Genomic DNA, 19,910 nt, shown 5'->3' with positions numbered 1-19,910 from the left:
ATTTTATATTTTAAAAGCGGACACAGAAACCGAAAATGGTCAAGGATGCACCATTAGCCACTGCCAGGAATGACTACAGAGTCTTTCTTGAAGGAATAATGGAACCCCTCCCTGTGTTTCCAGACAAGGTATTTGTAAAACCATCCAAAGACGGATTACCATCTCCAGTAAAGACAGGAATATACTGACTATCTCATCTCAAGGATCCTGGGTGTAAGTGCCTAGACGAGAGTGTGTATCATGGATCTCCAGTTCAAATACACAAAGACGGGGGTTAAAAGCTGGCCGAGAGCGCTACCCAGGGTTGCTGTCTGTCTGTCTGTTGGCCTGTGTGTGTGCGCTGTGAGAAAAGCAGTTGGAGATTTACCACACACTGACCAAGCCAGAGCCCCTGCATAGGATCCATCTTTTGCAGCAACATCTAAAACTCTCTCTGACTGTGAAAGTTAATCGGCCAGCAGGAGGATTGCAGCTTGGAAAGGAATTTAATTCTCGCTACTAAACCATAGAAACCCGGAACCAAAGAATCAACTATACAGCAACTGAAGTCAGCTACTGGAATCAACCTCCATTCGCCGCAACGCAAGGACTGTTCAGCATAACCTTTTATTTGTATTTACTTACTACTGGACTCAACTCTTACTTCTATTCCATATGCACATAGATGCATGTGTTTACCTCCTTCCCTTTTTAATAGTTAATAAAGTTACTCTTTCTTAATTGAAGAAAGCCTAGTTGAATTGGCTCATTTCTAAACATAAAATGGGAAATGGGTCTGGAAAAGGTATCCAAGGGAAACCGAACCTCGTTAGATCAAACCTATCAGCAGAGGGTGGGCTGAATAAAGCCATGAAGCCCGTCATCCCTCCTCACCTGGTTTTGTAACAATTTGGGGATATCTCAAGTTGGACGGTGACAAATTGAGGGGTTTCGTCCGGATCAACAACTTTCGGAGAAACTCACCTAGGGTTGGTCGTAACAACATCCATGTTGTGACAATGTTAATCAGAGGTCATTGAGGTGCTACAATTTGCTTCAGTGACCCAGGACTAAGCAGGGTAAGAAATCAAGCAGGGTACTCCTCAATGCATGGACAGCTGGGAATAATGGAATTAGACTTGGTGGTGATCCCTTTCACACAGTATAAGTTGGCAAATGGAGGAGAGAGGAAAAAAATGAAGGGATAAAGGAACAAGCAAAGTTAATTGTTTTGAAGTGCATCAGCATCATCAAAACAGAAGATATTCATTGGAAGCTGAATCTGACTAAGTCTATTTCAAGTCCAAACCTGTAATGGTTAAAGGAATATGATCATTTTGATAGACTCATTCATACTTTAAACAGAAATGCACAATGGTCCAGTCAGAAGGACAATAACGTGATGATGATACTGTGCATTTCAGAAATATATTCATATCATGTTTCCTATAAGGGATATGTTTTGAATGCAGATCTGTTTTGTAGGGTGCTGATTTGTCTAGGCAAACCTTTAAATTAGTACTGGGAGCACAAGATAACTACTCATTTTAGACATAGAGGGTGGGATTTTCCAGACGCATTCGCCTCAAGACTGGAAAATCCCGTCCAAGGTCAACGGACCTTTGCACGGTCCATGTCCAACCCACTACAATTCCCATGGCGGGCAGGATGGGAAAATTTCACCCGGAGTATTTAAGCAGAGCTAGTGCATTTCTGTTTACTTGGGTTCCTCCTGGGGTTTCGGCATAGAGTTTTGATTAAATTGATTGACAGAGACAGAGTCATGTGTTAAAGGAGGAGCTAAGCTTGCAGGAAAGAAAGGGTTTCAGTTTTATTTTAAAATACAAGCAGTTGCTGCCTGGACTGCCAGAAGAAAGCAGTGGCGCTCTCTCTCTCTCTCTCTCTAAAAAGGCCTCTTTGAGAGCTCCAGGGCTGGTAACCCAAGTCACAGCAAGTATGCTTGTGTTTTGCTAACTAATTTTAAAGAGGGGGTTTAAGTCTGTAAGAGGATAATTTGCTTGAAGTGGAACTCAGTGATAGGTTAGCAGTTAAGACTTGTATCTTGTCATGTTTAAGTAGTGTTCAAATGTTAAAGGTTAAGCTAATTCATTTGTTATAGTTAAACTGTGGTGTTAAATAAAAACTGTTTTGATAAAAGCTTCCTCATTTGTCATTAGAATCGAACCTGGAGTGAAACATCTTATCCTCACACTGAGGCCAAAATAGTAAAGTTGTTGGGGTCTTGTCAGGCTTCATAATATACCTTGGGTTTTTTGATCTGGTACCCTGACAATAATATCACACAGCGGGGATTTTGTCTGGCTGAAAATTGTTGCATTGAAATTTTCAAATGGTCTCCTTTTGTCACAAAGTTGTCCCACTGCACAGCTTGAGTATATAATTCAGATTGACAGTTTGGTGCAGCTCTGAGAGTGTTCAGCATTCTCAGAGGGCTCTGCTTGTCTGCTCAGTCATCTTCGGTCTTCCAAACAAAGCATGTCTAAGATAATCCTGCGGACTGTTAAATGTCTGATTCACAATTTGGGTTTCTTACCTTGTTTTTAGGATATTCAGAAATTGTAGAATTTCTGAGAACTGTATCAACCTGAGGGCTCTTAAAAATCGCAAGCCTGTTAAAAAGAAACAACATGTTAATAGCCAGTCGATTCTGTTCAAGAGCACTTAGTAATCAGCAACATTCAGAATCCATGTAACCACAAGCTCTGACTTAGATTTGGAAATAGCTTAAATAGAGAATAAAGGAGGAGAATTTCTGCTATTGGAGTCTCATCTGCTGGGAAGTGCAGATTAGAATTTATGGTTCACTGTGCATGTAAACGAAAGATGTCTCGCAACTCAATAGCTACACAGTGCTTCTGTCAAAAATCTTCCCCTTAGGTCTTAATTAATATGAGGATACGATCTGCAACACATTTAAAAACAACACCTGGTCTTCTGAGCATCAGCTTCGACACAGAAAACACACAACAGAAATATACAGAGGAAGGAGCCTTTGGAAATCCTGCACTCTGGTTGATTACAATATCTTGTTGAAATGGAATGTTGGTTGCTTCTCTGCTATCTCAGTGCTACAGTGGAATATACAGGAAAAATTAAACTTGACATTGCCCGGAAGTACCAGGCATGTCATGTCACTTGCATACGGTGACATGACATGCCTATAAACGACCCAGTGTGTAGTTTTCGAGTTTCACAATGCAACAAGTTCCAAACAAGAGAACTGGTGCAAAATTCAAACACTAAAATTATCTCACATTCAGCTGCTGCGCGGCTAAGACTCCAAAGAAAATCTTCCTTCATAATCTTGGTATTGAGTGTGAAAAGAGCAAGAGATGGAGAAGGTGAAGAAATTGAGGTAAAACAGCAGCCTGACATTTTAACAAAATAAGGCAAAACAATAATATACAACAAAAACAGAAAATGCTGGAAAATCTCAGCAGGTTTGACAGCATCTGTGGTGAGAGAATAGAGCCAATGTTTTGAGTCTGGATGACCTTCGTCAGGGGCAAGACTCAGAACGTTGGCTCTATTCTCTCTCCACAGATGCTGTCAGACTTGCTGAGATTGTCCAGCATTTTCTGTTTTTGTTTCAGATTCCAGCACCCACAGTATTTTGCTTTTATCAAACAATAATATAGTTCAACAATGGAGCTAACAGAGATGCCATGCAAATAAAGTGGAATTAAGGAATATGGACATCTTGTTTTCACCCAGTCAGTTAGTTGCCATGGATTGAGTATTATAGAAGGTAGAGGTTTTACATGCCACAGAAAAACAGGTCTGCCCAATGTTCAATATATTAGCTGTCAAGGCATAACTTTATATTTAGCAACTTTCTGTACTTGGTCAACAATTTGAGCTATCGTATTTCCAGAAATATATTGTGATATCAAGAAAGTTAATTTATCACTTCAGTGAAAGGTTATTTGAGAAGATGCTTCCAAAGGAAATGAGTAACTCAATTTTGATGATTTCAGCAATAAAAATGCAACCCTCTTAGAATATCAGACAAATGATGCCAGAATTGGCTGAGGCAGTTAGCAGATAGATCACAATGTCTTGCCTTTAAAATATGAGATAAATAATGTGAGCTAACATCCTGGCACAGAGCCTGCCTTGCTGATGGAACTGGGGAGGGAAGGGAACTGATGATCAGGCATGGAGAACACCACTCAAACTTATGTCCCTGTTCCCCCCCATTCCTGCACCCTCCAAAAAACCGCAATTGCCTGATCTTTGTAAATGATAACCCAGAAATTGAAAGGTCTACAAATTGGTAGTGCCAATTTACCATACCCACTTTGCCTGATCTACACTTCTGGTAGTGCTTACTCTCAAAATGTACCCTAGAAAGGTAACAGGAAGATATCAACAAATGAACACATACAAAATTATAAATCCCAATACAAGATTAACAGAGATTGGTCATATTTGACCATCTTTTGAAACAACCCGAGTACTTTTTTACTCTGATATAGTTCACAACTAACGTGATGTGAAAATAAAAATACTAATTTGTATAAAATAGGGCATGTCATTCTTAGAAATCATTTTAGTTTTGTAATCATTTTAAGAAATGGTTTTAAATGACTATACGAAATAAACAACAATTTTGAAATTTTCCTTTGAAATGAAGCCAAGGAACTGCAAAGAATGTTTGATTATTTACTGACGGACTAATACAGGAAACTAATCAAGAAAGAATTAGAATGAGATGATACCAACTTAATCAAACAAAATTAAGCTTTAAATTGCTCGTGGTTTACACAACTAGCTATTAAACAAAAGAAAAGTACAGCACAGGAACAGGCCCTTCGGCCCCCCAAGCCTGCGCAAATTGTCTTAACTAGGACTAGACAATGCACACGTGAGGAAAAGACAATTTTCATAATGCTTTCATATTTCACGTGTTGATTTATAATCGAGTCTTCAGTAAGTGCTTCAAGCTTAATCACTGCTAAATGCCTTCAAAATGAAGATTCTTCTGTGAGATGTAGGTCTTAAAATTATATTAAGCCAGAAAAAGGACCATCTTTCAAGGTGCCATAGATTTTCTAAGGAAATGTAATGCAAGATGACTTGGATTAAAGAGTTGGATCAAATCAGAGAGACACTAGGATTGTTAGCAACTTGCAGTAACTGAACTCTGTAACCCAATTAGAAAAAAGTTATTACCTAAAGAAACAGGGTAGGAGCAAGTTCACATAGGAAGTTCCTACAGGATCGATTCAAAGAGTTTTTATTGATGTTAAGGCAGAGATGCAGCTTGAGAAGGTCAAATTGTGAATCTGCTGTTTCTATGGCCTTAGAAGGGATTAAGTACCGACACCATGTGGCATTCACAGGTACTGGCAATATAATCACTTCTGTCCCACTGTAGTTACCTTAAGGAACTGCAGAGTACAACAAAGCAGGAGGGGAAACCATAAATTCTTCCCATCTCTGAGAAGTCTGGTAAACCCTTAATTCGTGTTTTGGAAGAAAAGGTTAGTTACTTCATTCCTTGGTTTGGTGTACAAGAAATGACCATTGCACATTGAAGAATCAATTTAGTTATTTTCAAATATTTAGTTATAAGATTAGGCCAGCTTTATTTAGAGAGGAGCAGGAATGATCAGGTGGAACTTTCTGCCCTGATTAATGGCAAGCTTGGAGGCAAGAAGGGCACTTACTTAAGCAGGATGGTGGCATACCTGAACCCTGCCGCCTTCACAGAATTAAGCTCGGAGGGAGTAAACCCCCTGGTGAACCTTCCCACCCCACTGCCAATCTCTAACAGAGTCATCAAGACTTGAAAATGTTAGCTCTGTTCTCTCTCTACAGATGCTGTCAGATCTGCTGAGATTCTCCAGCATTTTCTGTTTTTGTTAAAAACAGGACACATTTTGTCTATTCTCAAAATGAAACAAGTCACGTCTTGGTAACGGGGCAAAGAGCAGAAGTAGGCCATTCAGCCCCTCAAACTTTAGGTCATGGCTGATCTGTATTTTTATTATATTTATGGCCTTGATTCTGTACCTCTGATGAATGCTGACCAATTCCAATTTTGAAATTTTCAATTCACACCCAGCCTCTCAGCTTTGTGGAAGAGTTCCAGATTTCCACTACATTATGTGTGAAGCGCCTTCCAATTTCACCCCAAATGGCCTGACTCTAATGTGAAGGGTGATGTCTGTTCTCTACAATCACACTAAATGAAAACCTACCTTATCAATTCCTTTCAGTTACCATAAACACTTCATTAGATTACTCTTCTATATTCAAGAGGATACAAGTATGTGTCATAAAATACAACTGGTGATAAAGGATAAGTTTTGATAGAAATCTAGCCTTTCCCATTGTCAGGTTTAGCTCAATGCATAAAGTGGCAAGTAAGTACCCTTAGACACAAGAGAAAAAGCCTGGCTACAGTTGTTTAGGTATCGCAAAGATATGGGAGGCAATTAAGGCCCACTGATGCATTTGTTGTTGAATTATACCAAAAATTTCCCTATTTTTGAAAAGGAGGGGAAACTGAATGACATTTGGGAATGAAACGATGAGCACAATTACAGTCACTTGATCAAAAGAACATAAGAAATAGGAGCAGGAGTAGGCCATCTGGCCCCTCAAGCCTGCTCCGCCATTCAATAAGATCATGGCTGATCTGATAGTGGGTTCAGTTCCACTTACCCGCCCGCTCCCCATAACCCTTAATTCCCTTAATGGTTAAAAATCTATCTATCTGTGACTTAAACACATTTAACAAGGTAGCCTCTACTGCTTCATTGGGCAGAGAATTCCAAAGATTCACTACCCTCTGGGAGAAGAAGTTCCTCCTCAACTCTGTAATCCTTTTAGGACCACAAATTCACCACAGAATACTACAGTGCAGAAGAGGTCCTTCAGTCCATTGAGTCTGCACCGACACTTGAAAGGCCCTGAGCTGCCCACCTAATCCCACTTGCCAGCACTTGGCCCAAAAGACATGATAGAGAGAGATTGGAGATTAATTAAAGTGTGAGGGAGGACTGTCTATCAAAGATTTGACAGAATTCTATGTAATACTCTCAGCCAACAAACTTTATTTTCTTTACATCCAGTTCAGAAGTGCGGAGGAACGATGAGCTTCCCCAGAGCTAGTTAACTACAATATGCTTACTCGTGTGCTAAGGAATGGGAGAACAGGGTAGATTTCAATGTCGGCCTAAATTTATCCTAAATCACATCTGGGTTTAGTTAGTTGATTCTCAATGGACATCTTTATCCTTTCCTCATCACTTTACAATATTGAAACTTTCCCCTAAGTAGGCTACATAGATATCAAATGATGGTTTTAGTCAATGGATGCCAATAAATCAAAAGTGAGAGGATGGAAACTTCCCATAAGACTTACAAAAGATAATGTGCACTATTTATCAGGCATTCTGTGACATGCTGGTGGGGGAATTGACTTTCCCCACCATGTTTACTGCATGCTTATGCTTTCCATTGGACGAACCACTATTTTCATTGCAATTACAAAGCAAATTTCATCAGGTACTTTGATTACTTTTGTTGGGATGCCGGATCAGGACCCCAAGTATATTATGGAATTAGACCAGTCCCAACACATTTTTTTATTTTGGCATAAATGTGAGGATAGGATGCTTTGCCCCAGGAGTAATCATAATGATAAATTAGGGACCTTTTAGCAAAACAAACTTTATTCATAACACAGTTTAACTATAGCTCAAACAAAATGAAACAACGTAATTTTTAACAGTTGAACAATCTTTAAACATGAAAAGAAACCACTTTAATTTCTAACTTATCACTATTTCAGTTCCAAGTAAGCAAGAGTCTTCCCATAGACATAAACCCTCATTAAATACAGTCAGCGAAGCTAGGCATACTTGCTTTAAATTAGTGCAGAAAGTCCTAAAACAGTGCCAGCCAGCAACTAACCACAGAAAGATGTTTCTCTGCTACAAGACTAGCTCCTCTCATCAACCTCATGATCATATAACCCTGTATATCTAAACTCACCTTCCATTACTTTAATCAAAAAAACCCAGAGGTCCTCTCAATTTATAAACAAGAATGCATTAGCCTTCTGCGAAAAAAAAAAGTTCATGGCTAAAATGAGTAATTATCTTGCTTTCTCAACATCTAAGCTGCATTTCTTCCAAATATACTGACACCCTGTAAAAAAAAACACAGCTTTAAAACATTCACCATAAACAAAAATATATCAATTGCATAGTATCATCAGGCTATTATAACTTGAAATCCATCCTTCCTTTCCTCTACAAACAAAAATTCAATTTTTAAAACCTGTTTTCTCTCCCAGAAATGATTATTCATTCATTGTGGACAATGAAAGTGCTTTGGCCTGAACAAGAATAAATACAAGTTTGTTTATCCTGCTCTTTTAGCTCACTTTCTACACTGTAGTGGAATACGATTTCTTCAATAGCACTTTAAAAGTTAAAAGTTAAACTGGAACGGACCCCAAGCTCAACACAACAATACGTATTACCTCAGGTAACCCTCCAATTAACTCAGCTCTCCTGGCTCCCAGTCCTGAGCAACACTCCGCCCCCTTCCATAAGGAGGAAAGTTGTAACAACATGGCTCCTTGAGGAGATTTACATCAACCCAGGCCTGCCTTTACACAAGACCCATGCCAATCCACCTGTCGCTCGTTTTCCATCACACCAGCCTGTATGGCTAAGGTTACCATGCCAAGGAGTAACAGCAGAGGCCTATGGTAGAAGGAATGGAACCAACATGCCACCATTAAAAACCACTTCCTCATCACAGATCCCACAGCTCGCATATCCGGTTTCAACCAAGCCAACACTGGGCACTCCTCACTGTTTCTGCACTGGGCCAAGGCCTCTCCCATCGGCACAAGTGGGGCCTGCAGGGAACCCAAACTGCAGCTGTGGTGCACCCCAATGACTAACATCACTGAAGACTGCCTCCTGACAAAATTCAGTGGAGGGCTCAGAGAGGTCCATTTAGCCACTGCGGAAGCTATTGCCTGGCTTGGTGACAACTGGAACAGACAGGTATTAAATTGTGTTTACAGCACAAAAACAGGCCATTCAATCCAGCTGCTCCACATGGTACCAATGCCCCGCACAAGCCTCCTTCCACCCTACTTCATCAAACTCCATTAACATATCTTTCCATTCTTTTTTCACTCATCTGTTTATCCAACTTCCTCAAATAAAACTATACTGGTCACCTCAACTGCTCGTTGTGATAGCGAGTTCCATATTCTAATCACTCTGGGTATTTTCCCACCTCATATAAATGCTGCAATTGACTGTCAGACGATGCAGTTATTTATCACATTAAGCACATTTTGTACTCCTGTGGCTGAGGGATAAAACCAGATAATGAGTATAAGTTATAGATTGACTGGTACTTGATCCTGCACAATTCAATCGGTCAAATGTGGTTAGTTTTGGAGTTTCAGAGGAAAAGCCATCCTTTAGAGATGAGTTCTCCTGTTTTAATGACAAGACTGGGCAACGCGTGGATGAGAAGAGAATAATTAGAGAATCAACGGGCAGTGTTCAAATTGCCTGTTATGTCAGGGAATCGGGCAGTAACACATTTAGCAGAGGTTTGAGACCCATACTATCCATCTTGGCCAGCTGAAAAGGAATGTGTTATCGATTATAGAGCACAATAAGTACAACATAGACCAAGTAACCCAATTCATCAAAATCTCTATTAGCTTAAAAAGAACATACCACAATGTTCTTCAGAACTTAAAACAGGTAAATGTAGTAAATTAGTTGTTTCTATTGGCTCAGGTAGTTATGTAGCTTTATTTCCAATTAGCAATAAGAGTTGTTCATTTATCCATCCTTATTCATTTTTTGTTGCAGTAACGCTGACTGAAATTTGCTCAGACCACAGAGTTACATGTTACAGGAGGAGGCTATTCAACCCATCATGCTTATGCCATTTCTTTGATAGAGTTATCCAATTCCATTCCCCTGTTCTTTCTCCCGTAACCCTGCAAATTTAGGCCTTTTCAACTATTCATCCAATTCCCTTCTAAGACATTGCATCTGCTTCCACCACCCTTCCAGGCAAAGCATTTCAGGTCATACACAACTTGCCAAGTAAAAATAATTCTCCTCCCTCTCCATCGTTACTGAGCCCCTGCTCATGGAAGCAGATTCACCCGATATACTCTTATCAAAACCTTGCATCGTTTTGAGCACAGAACAGAGATACAGCAAAAATTTATTCTACTTCATTAGGAATGAGGGAGATAATACAGTTTGTAATGAACAATGCAGCCTTTCAGACCTGGAAGGTTTTGACTATTTCACCACATTGAGAGTCTCAAACAGAAACACACTGGTCATACCAGCCCTGTACAAATTTCAATATCTGTAATTCCACACTTGTTACAGAATGGAGATGTCCAGTCGAATGAATCATAAATATAGATGTACACCATGATTCAAACTGGAACCAGGGCAGCACGGTGGCACAGTGGTTAGCACTCCTGCCTCACAGTGCCAGGGACCCAGGTTCGATTCCCGGCTTGGGTCACTGTGTGTGTGGCATTTGCACATTCTTACTGTGTCTGCGTGGGTTTCCTCCGGGTGCTCCGGTTTCCTCCCACAGTCCAAAAGACGTGCTGGTTAGGTGCATTGGCCATGCTAAATTCTCCCTCAGTGTACCTGAACAAGCACTGGCATGTGGCGACTAGGGGATTTTCACAATAACTTCATTGCAGTGTTAATGTAAGCTTACTTGTGACTAATAAATATCTACTTTAAAACTCATTCTGTTCAACTTCAAGGTACAGGACTCTCAAGACAGCTGCAAGTAAACCACAGTAGAGTGGTGAACCAAACTCAAACTGAACGACAAAACAATAATTGTGATGAAGGGTAGGTTTTACATAAGTGGTGAGGAAAGCCAGAATTTATGATAAATCTATAATTCACAATTTTAAATTCACTGCTTGATTAACTGGCCTTAAGAAATGCAATGGCCTAAATATTTTGGAAATAATTATAGGCTTGCAAAGCTAGAGGTCAGTGATCTGGCAAAAGGCGACAGATGTTGCATAAACAGCCCAATGCAATAGGACAGCCAGCTGTGTAACAACATGAAGGATATTAATCCTTGGAATACCAATTCAATTTCTGACCCGAGACAGGTCCCTCAGTGTAAATGTAACCTACATATTACAAAATATTCTGTGTGTGTGCGCCCATCTCTCCACTTCTCCACAGAACCATTCGGTGGTTCGTTTGGGAAGCAGTTAATTTATGCATGATACAGAGATCATTCAGAAGGTAAAATGGAGGGCCACAGTATCAGCATTACTGAACAAAATAAATCAGTCAGGAGGGAGTAAACTGAACAGAAGAAAATTAAAATAATCATAAACCTGAAGTCCTGTCTGCCAGGACACCCAGATCCAAACACAAATCCTCACAAAATTAATTGGAGTTGGTCATCGACATCTGTGTTTTCAAATTTTCGTCAAACTAATATATCAAATGAAAACTATCAGAAATACTACTGAAAGGAAAGGTCAAAGTTGTATTTCATTAATTTTTAGAAATCATATTGGGCACATTGGTTTATTTTACTATCTTGACTAAAATTCAGCAGTTAAAATTCAAGGTCAAATCCCAGAGTTAGCTGGGCTCTGATGAAATGTCTGCTTTTGGATAGGAGCAAATGCAGATCTTTAGAAATCAAATAAAACCAGAAATAACGTGATCGGATGAATGGCAGCTTAACAAATAGAATTGAGGGGAAGGATAGAGTTAGACATGGGACGGTCTTTCGGAGTAATAGCCCCAAAACCCTGGGCGCAGAGAGTTCTTACCCCAGTAATACACAACACGATAGCAAGAGGCCAGAGAATGTTGGAAGCTGTCTTGCTCCTCTTTGTCCGTGTTATGGCTGTGAGCAGCTCTGACACGGTACCCATTCTGGAAGAGGTCTCCCAGTGATTTCTTGCGTCTCCTGGTACTTCGCAAGGTCTCTGTCCGTGTAGATCCATTTGGAGCACGATAGACTAAAATTTTACTTGGAATCATCATTCGTGATGTTTCACCAGTTGATCCTGAAGAGCTGCAGTGTACTTCATCCCTGTTCCTCCTGCAGATTCCTCGACATTTCAAAGTGAGTACACAGTTTCTGAAGTTTGCTGCTGCTAATTCACTTCCTTTGTGTTTTCAAGTGTTTCCTCCACTATTCATTACTAAAATGTGTCCACTTCCATTGAATCTGATCAACAAAACAGTCTTCCCAAAGATGAAAGAACTTGCATTCATAAAGTGCCTTTCACCACCCAAAGTGCTTTATCAGCCAACAAAGTACTTCTGAAGTGTAGTCATGCTTGTAACATAGGAAACACAATTCCATCCCTCCTGGGACTTGTGATGTTTTCCATCGCTAGGTTACAGTAAATCTAATTCTGGCACTCTGCACCTACAGAACCGAGGATCTAAATAACACACTTGTTCACCCACAGCACACTTCAGAGACAGCCAGCAGTGTTCAGCCAGAAACAAATAGAACAAACACAGGACAATGAGATGCAGGGACCTCCCACAGCTGCAGCTATGATCCTTGATACAGCAAAGCTTTAAAAGCCATTTTCCATCAGGATATTACAACATAAGCTCCTTTGCGATTCACCCAGGAGGATCACCCCTTGACTGTAAGGAACAGACCTGCTGCTTCTGCAACATGCTATTCCCATCTACAGCTGGAGCCTCATGCGGAATTTGCACCTTGTTACTCCACATTATTTACACCAAGTCCTCAGGAGGTGCTTCATGGCTTATTTTCCATCGTGTACCTGTGGCGACTTGAGTGCTACCAGTCCTTATTTACACTGAATTGTGTAAAGAGAGAGCTCATGTAATCATCCAACTCTTCAGGGATTTAGAACAGGCTAAATGAAAAAAAATAATCCTAACTTAATCACAACTCCACAGACCTGATGCTGTGCTCTGGTTACTTGGACACCTGCCCTAAAGGCACGAAGCAGAATGCAGATAATGAAAGTCTATTTTCAGTAGTCTCTTGCAAACAGCTGTCAAATTTAATTTGCAGAGTGACACGTTTCTTATACAATTACAAATCAGTTACCATTTTAAAAATTAATGAACCCAATATCGTCTTTAAATGCTTTCCATCAGTGCAACTGTAAAGCGGCTAGCAATGATCTACATGGCCTACAAAATCTGGCTCTCTCAAACATGGCTTTGAACAATTTTCATGCCAACAGTTTCTCCATAAAACAGACAACTTGAGAATGAGTGAAAATTCTTTCAATGAACTGAGGAAACACAAGAAGAGGAGTGAGCGATGAGGAAAATCCTACGAGGCTCTACATGGACAACACTTGGACTGAAAGGCATCAAATGCTGTTACTGGGGGAGGAAGCTAGTACAAATTGTGAGGGGGGAAAAATTGGATTTTTTTTGGCTCGGAGTTTGTTCACATTTATTGTGGAACCAATGATGTTAGTGAGAGAGTATTGTTCACCTGTACAAACATTCACATTTTGGAAAATTACTTTCTGAACCTTCGCCAGGAAATTTCTGTATGTGGCTTGTCCATCAAATGGTGTGAAAGGGCTTCCAGCAGCCAATACTGGCTATGGCTTGAATTCTTATGTGGGTGCAGACACTCGCTTTGAAAGATATCCAAAAAGTTTGGCATTAAAGTACTGAAAGCACAATTTACAAGCCTCATCACAAATGTGATCACGTTGAGCTTTGTAATTGAGCAGCCCGGGCGGTAAAGGTTATGGAATGAAGGAGCTTCAGATCTTTGGATTGCCAAATCTCCAGGCTTGCGCTGGAGTCTTTGAGGATTAAAGATGATGTCAGTGCTCTGCGCAACCCAGGCTAAAAATCAAAGGGATGTTATTAAGAGTTTTAAAAAAAATTCTGCTCTCATTATTCGTAATAAAAGTATTGGAGAGAGGGAAAAAGGGCTGTTTAATCAGGTAAAGCAGTTGCGGTAGAGGGGGGTCATGTGATGGAGGTTCCAGGATTAGTCACAAAGCAAGTCATCAGTCTGTCCTTGTGTTTGGACAATGTGTTCTTCTTTAAAGTTGGTACTCAGGAGATTTTGAGTGTGACATTTACTATTCAAGTTCAGTTGGTGTGTCAGTGCCCTTCTGTTGCAAAAATGAATCTTAAAATTTACTTTCGAAACCGTAAAGGTAGGACTTCCCAGTGTCAATGTGGTGAAGGCAATGGGAGCGAGAGAGTGAGAGACAGATTGAAACCAGGAAATTCCCAAGTTCCATTGGAGGGAACTGGTTTGTGTTGGGTGGGATGTTAAAATGATAAGCTCTCAACACCCAAACACAGCCTGCCTCAAACCTGTCCACTTCTGATTTTAATTGAGACGGACAAAAGGAGAGGCGACCAACCCGCTCCCAGGAAGCAGGTGGCTCATTTGATATTTCAACAGGGTTGCATGCCTTACATTTTTCCCAACTTTAGTTAAACTCCAAAAGAGAAAACGCTGGAAAATCTCAGCACGGCTGACAGCATCTGTAAGGAGAGAAAAGAGCTGATGTTTCGAGTCCAGATAACCCTTTGTCACCAGCTTTGACAAAGGCTCATCTGGACTCGAAACATCAGCTCTTTTCTCTCCTTACAGGTGCTGCTAGACCTGCTGAGATTTTCCAGCGTTTTCTCTTTTGGTTTCAGATTCCAGCATCCGCAGTAATTTGCTTTTATTTAGTTTAACTCTGGCTGTCCTGGTTCTCTGGACCTTAGAAAACTGTGTGCTCAAGGGAAGAGAGGACTCCAGCGTTCCAGAATATATCTGGTGGCACTTGAATCTGGTTAAAATCTACAAATTGCTTTTTTTCTGCTTAATGTTCAAAACTGATTCCCTTATTGGGAGAATCTTTTAATGGATTTCCAGTTTACGTAAAATGGTTGCCTTACAAAAATGGGTTTAAATCTGCAGCTCTGCAGTTCCAGATTTAAAGTTATGTAAACCTGGACAAGATAATGCTCTGCCACTTATATTCAGCCAATTGTGATGTTCTAAACAAACAAACATGCCTCAGCTTCTGGTGGTGAATAACTTCTCTCAGGCTCCGCCGCGCCCTCACTCGGGCTGTTCCCAGTAGCAACCGTCTCCCGCCACAACTGGTTCACCTCACTCTGCATGCCTTGCAGCTTACAATGCCTTGCAGCTCACACATGCCTTGCTTAGCGCACTCAGGAACTTGGGCCATCTCTGCTGCTTTTTCTAGTGAAATCTTGGTTTCAGCAAGCAGTTTCTTTTGGATGTTGAGGTTGTTGATCTCACAAACCAAACAATCCCTCAACATGTCTCCCAACGAAGGCCCCAACTTGTAGTGCTCAGCCAGCCATCGAGGTCTGGCCACAAAGCCAGAGACTGTCTCTCTTGGCTCCCGAACAGCAGAGTGGTACATGATAGGGAACAGCCCGAGTGAGGGCGCGGCGGAGCCTGAGAGAAGTTATTCACCACCAGAGGCTGAGGCATGTTTGTTTGTTTAGAACATCACAATTGGCTGTTACATGATAACAGAAGGTCTGGGGTTATGGTGATCCTTTCGTAAATTTACTAACTGGTCGAAGGCTTGTCTGTCGGAAGCTTCGGGTGACGTCAAATTCTTCACCAGATTGTAAGTCTGTGGACTGCAGACTGTGAGCGGCATCACCTTCTGCTTCTCCTCAGCTGTTATTTCGTTGGCCGCAAAAATCTCTCAATGTACTGCCCCCTCCCCCCAATCTCTACTTGTGGATCGAATGGCTCTATTATCCCAAATAGCGGCATCTTTAAAAGGATTTAATAATGCAACTATACAGGTCTACTCCCGACAGCGCCATGACTCCAACTGAAGCCTTCCAGCTCCAGGAATGCATGCCCTCTCTCCCGATTGGCCCAGGTTGACACACTCCACTGGTTCCGGCCTGGTCATGTGGCCCATTAAAGGGGGCCATGCTACCACAGTATTACTGTGTTGGTGGAGTGTTTAAAATTGGGGATCCTCAAGAGGCCAGAATTAGATGAGCACAAGGACCTCGAAGCATAGAGGAATGGGGAAAAATTTAGTGCTGTGGTTTTAGATTGTGGTGAGGGCCAAACATGATGACATTGGTCTTCGACTGTTTAATCAGAAGAAATTGCTGCTCTTGCAGGACAGGATATGCAGGACAAATCATCTGATGATGTAGAGAGAGTGGTAGAGACAAGAGTGGTGCTGGCAAGGATAATCTGGGCTTCCATTTGGCCTTTTATCTTTTGTTATACAATTTTGTCTTTTAAAAAGCATTTGGACAGTTTCATGGGTAAGATGGGTATAGAGGGATATGGGCCAAATGCGGACAATTGGGACTAGCTTAGTGGTAAAAATTGGGCGGCATGGACAAGTTCGGCCGAAGGGCCTGTTTCTATGCTGTACACCTCTATGACTCTATGACAATGGCTGTGCCGTGAAAATATGATGAAACTGTTTTTCCAACACTGCGTTTGGGTTAGGAGTAGCTCCCAGCCCAAGAAATGGTAAGCTATTCCACAGATAGCCTTTCCCTGCGCAGTGTCCCTGCCAACCCTAAACTACTCCCAACCAGCACAGGTCTTTCTAGTTCCTGCCTGCTCCGCTGTGGCTGTGGTCTCCGATCTTTTTATATGATCCTGGCCTCTCCAGTCTCTCAGTCAGACTGGTAGCAGCTAGGAAACAGGGACAACAAATGCTAATCTTCCGCTTAGTTTGTCAGGATCGCAGGGAAACTCGTGTTTTCGGGTTCCCAAATGCAAAACAGCACCTCTGCACTCAGAAACATCAGCGTTATAGTTTGTGAGGGGGTCAGAGATTCCAGTGAAGGCTGCAGGAAGAGAAGTTAGAAATAGCTTCAGCATTTTTGACTGCTGTCCAGCCGGGCTTACTGGAAACAGACACCAGATGAGAGGAGGATTAAGAAGAAATGTTGCAGGTCTCAGCTGGTGTTATAGTGTCTGTTTGAACAGACAAGAAGTATGTTATGACATGGTGAGATTTTTAATCAAAGTTTACAAATCTAGCTCTTGCCAGTGTGGGGAGAGGAAATGGTTGATTCGTAAACAAACATGATGATTGTTAAAATTCCCCCTCAATGTCTACACAACATTGAAACCTGTGGGGCTCCACATGTCATCTAGGCTTCATACATCAAACACCAAGGCATAAGGATTTCAATCTTGGGACTTTGATGAACAGAATGTATCTGGTGGCACTCAAATCTGATTAGAATCTACAAATTGCTTTTTTCTGCTTAATGTTCGAAACTGATTCCCTTATTGGGAGAATTCTTCAATGGATTTCGAGATCTAGTAAATGTTTGCCTCACAAAAATGGGTTTAAAATCTGTAGCTCTGCAATTCCAGATTTGAAGTTATGTAAACCTGGACAAGATAATGTCTTGCAAATCAGCTCTGCAGCTTATGTTCAGCCAGTTGTGCTATTCCAAACATTAACAACCCACAAAGGCTCTGCTGTGTAAATGGTCTGCAAACCAAGCATTTAAAAGCAGCCCAGAGTCAGTGTTAAGTACATTTTAAATATTTCATTTGTAACTCAGGGAAATGAGGTGTGGAAAGAGTTTTTGGAGCAGCAGAGGGCTGAAATTACTAAAATAAACCATCAGATCGTCGTTAAGCCATCACTAATACTCTCTGCCATGGATTCCTTAACATGAGGTCTTTGTTATTTCAACTTCTAAACCTCATTTAACCAGTCTAGCTTCTCTCCTAGCGCAGACTGGTGCGTGTAACTTTTTGGCCAGAGGGCCTGGTGCTGAACACCACTAACAATCAAAAGAAATGGCAAGTAATGCTTACCCGAGGGACTTCCGCCCTGATCTTGCTTGTCATGGTTCGGAGGCAGTGTGCTGTATTGCAGAGTGAAAGCAAAAGTGCTCAAGGCACATCTTTTCTTATTTGTTTCTCTTCTTGAACCATCTCTATTCCTTTTGGCTCTGAAAGATGAACTCTACTGTCATTAAATCTCTCCTATCCGGGCCTTCCTATTGCTCTAGTCCCACCCAATTCTTGCTCAAAACCTATTATAATCGCTAACTTTTCCCAGTTCTGATTAAAAGTTACAAACCTGAAACGTTAACTCAGTTTCTCTCTCCACAGGTGCTCCCTGACCTGTTGAGCATTTCCAGCATTTTTTGCTTGTATTTATAATATGAAAGTTCCTTCGAGTACCGTGATTAGTTCAATTTTTCTCATTAAACGTCACATGCTCATTGTGCATGACTGGCACTGGTAAAGTTTAGATATGGAACTATGGAATTCAGAATTTTAATGTACTGTTCATTAACTTAAACAAGTACAGCAATGTGGTTGTGTCATAAATGCCTTCCAAAATGGCCTAGCAAGCCATTCAGCTGTATCAAACCACTACGAAATGTAAACGGAATGAAACCAGGCAGACCATCTGGCATCAACCAAGATACTGGAAACAACAACGGCTAATCCAGTTTTGTTGACCATGTATAGTTCTCCTTACTAACATCAAGGGGCTGGTGTCAAAATTGGGAGAGCTGTCCCACAGGCTAGTCAAGCAGCAGCCTGACATAGTTATACTCACCGAATGATGCCTTACAGATAATGTCCCAGAAACACCATAACCATCCCTGGCTATGTCATGTCCCACCAGCAGAACAGGCCCACCAGTGATGGCAGCACAGTGGTACACAGTTGGGAGAGAGCTAGCCTGGGACCCCTCATCATTGACTTCATCTCCATGAGGAGTCTCCCACGCAAAGTACATTCTGTGTCCTTGCCACCTTCAGTGCTTCTTCCAAGTGGTGTTCAAATGGAGGAATACTGATGCATCAGCTGGGGTGGGGATGGTGGTTAAGTGGGAATCAGGAGGTTTCCTTAAGGAAAGTCGCATCTTCACACGCAGGACACCCTCCACTGTGATGCGTGGCACAAACACTGTGCTAAATAGGATAGATGCCAAACAGATCTAGCAACTCAAAACTGGGCATCCATGAGGTGCTGCAGGCCATCAGCAGTAGCAGAATTGTACTCAACCACAAGGTGTAGCCTCATGCTCAGCAAATACCCAATTCGACCATTATCAGCAAGTCAGGGGATCGATCAACCTTGGTTCAATGAAAAGTAAAGGAGGGCACGCAGCACCAGGCTTACCTAAAAGTGAGGTGCCAACCTGGTGAAGCTACAACACAGGATACTTGCACACAAAACAGCAGACACAGCATGGACTACGCAGAGCAAAGCAATCCCACAACCAACGGATCAGATCAAAGCTCTGCAGTCCTGCCACATTCAGCTGTGAATGGTGGTGGACAATTAAAAAACTCATTGAAAAAGGAGGCTCCCAGAGTATCCACACTCTCAAATGATTAATAAATATCTGGAATTAAGGGTTTACTAATGACCATGAAACCATTGCCAATTGGCGGAAAAATCCATCTGGTTCACTAATGTCCTTTCCGGAAGGAAATCTGCTGTCCTTATCTGGTCTGGCCTACATGTGACTCCAGAACCACGGCAATGTGATTGGCTCTCAATTGCCCTCCAAGGGCAACTAGGGATGGGCAATAAATGCTGGCCAGCCAGCGACGCCCATGTCCCATGAATTAATTTTTAAAATAATGGAATTGCCCAGCACAAGAGAGCAAAAGACAAGACTGGAGTATTTGCAGCCATTAGCTAGGATTGTCATGCAGATAATCTATCATGGCCACCTCCTGGGGTTTCAAACATCACAGATATCAGTCTTCAGCTAATTCAATTCACTCCTTCACATCATTTACAAGATGCACTGTGACAACTCACCAAGGCAAATTTCAAACCTTGACCTATACCACCTAGAAGGGTAAGGACAGCAGACACCATCACCTAGAAATTCCCCTCTAAGCCACACA

General features: G+C 41.5%; 1 protein-coding gene across 3 annotated transcripts in view; it reads right to left on the bottom strand.

Moving 5' to 3' along the window:
* Positions 1-19,910, bottom strand: part of LOC144480253 (calcium-activated potassium channel subunit alpha-1) — a 797,282-nt gene that overhangs the window by 247,813 nt on the left and 529,559 nt on the right. For all 3 annotated transcript variants that reach the window (XM_078199542.1, XM_078199543.1, XM_078199544.1), the window contains exon 6: positions 2,534-2,609. In XM_078199542.1, the coding sequence (XP_078055668.1) occupies positions 2,534-2,609 (76 nt within the window). The remainder of the gene's footprint in view (positions 1-2,533; positions 2,610-19,910) is intronic.

Source organism: Mustelus asterias, chromosome 28 (genome assembly GCF_964213995.1).
Source record: "Mustelus asterias chromosome 28, sMusAst1.hap1.1, whole genome shotgun sequence".
Classification (NCBI taxonomy): Eukaryota; Metazoa; Chordata; class Chondrichthyes; order Carcharhiniformes; family Triakidae; genus Mustelus; species Mustelus asterias.
Note: the sequence above shows the minus strand (reverse complement) of the source record. Positions and strands in the feature narration are given on the sequence as shown.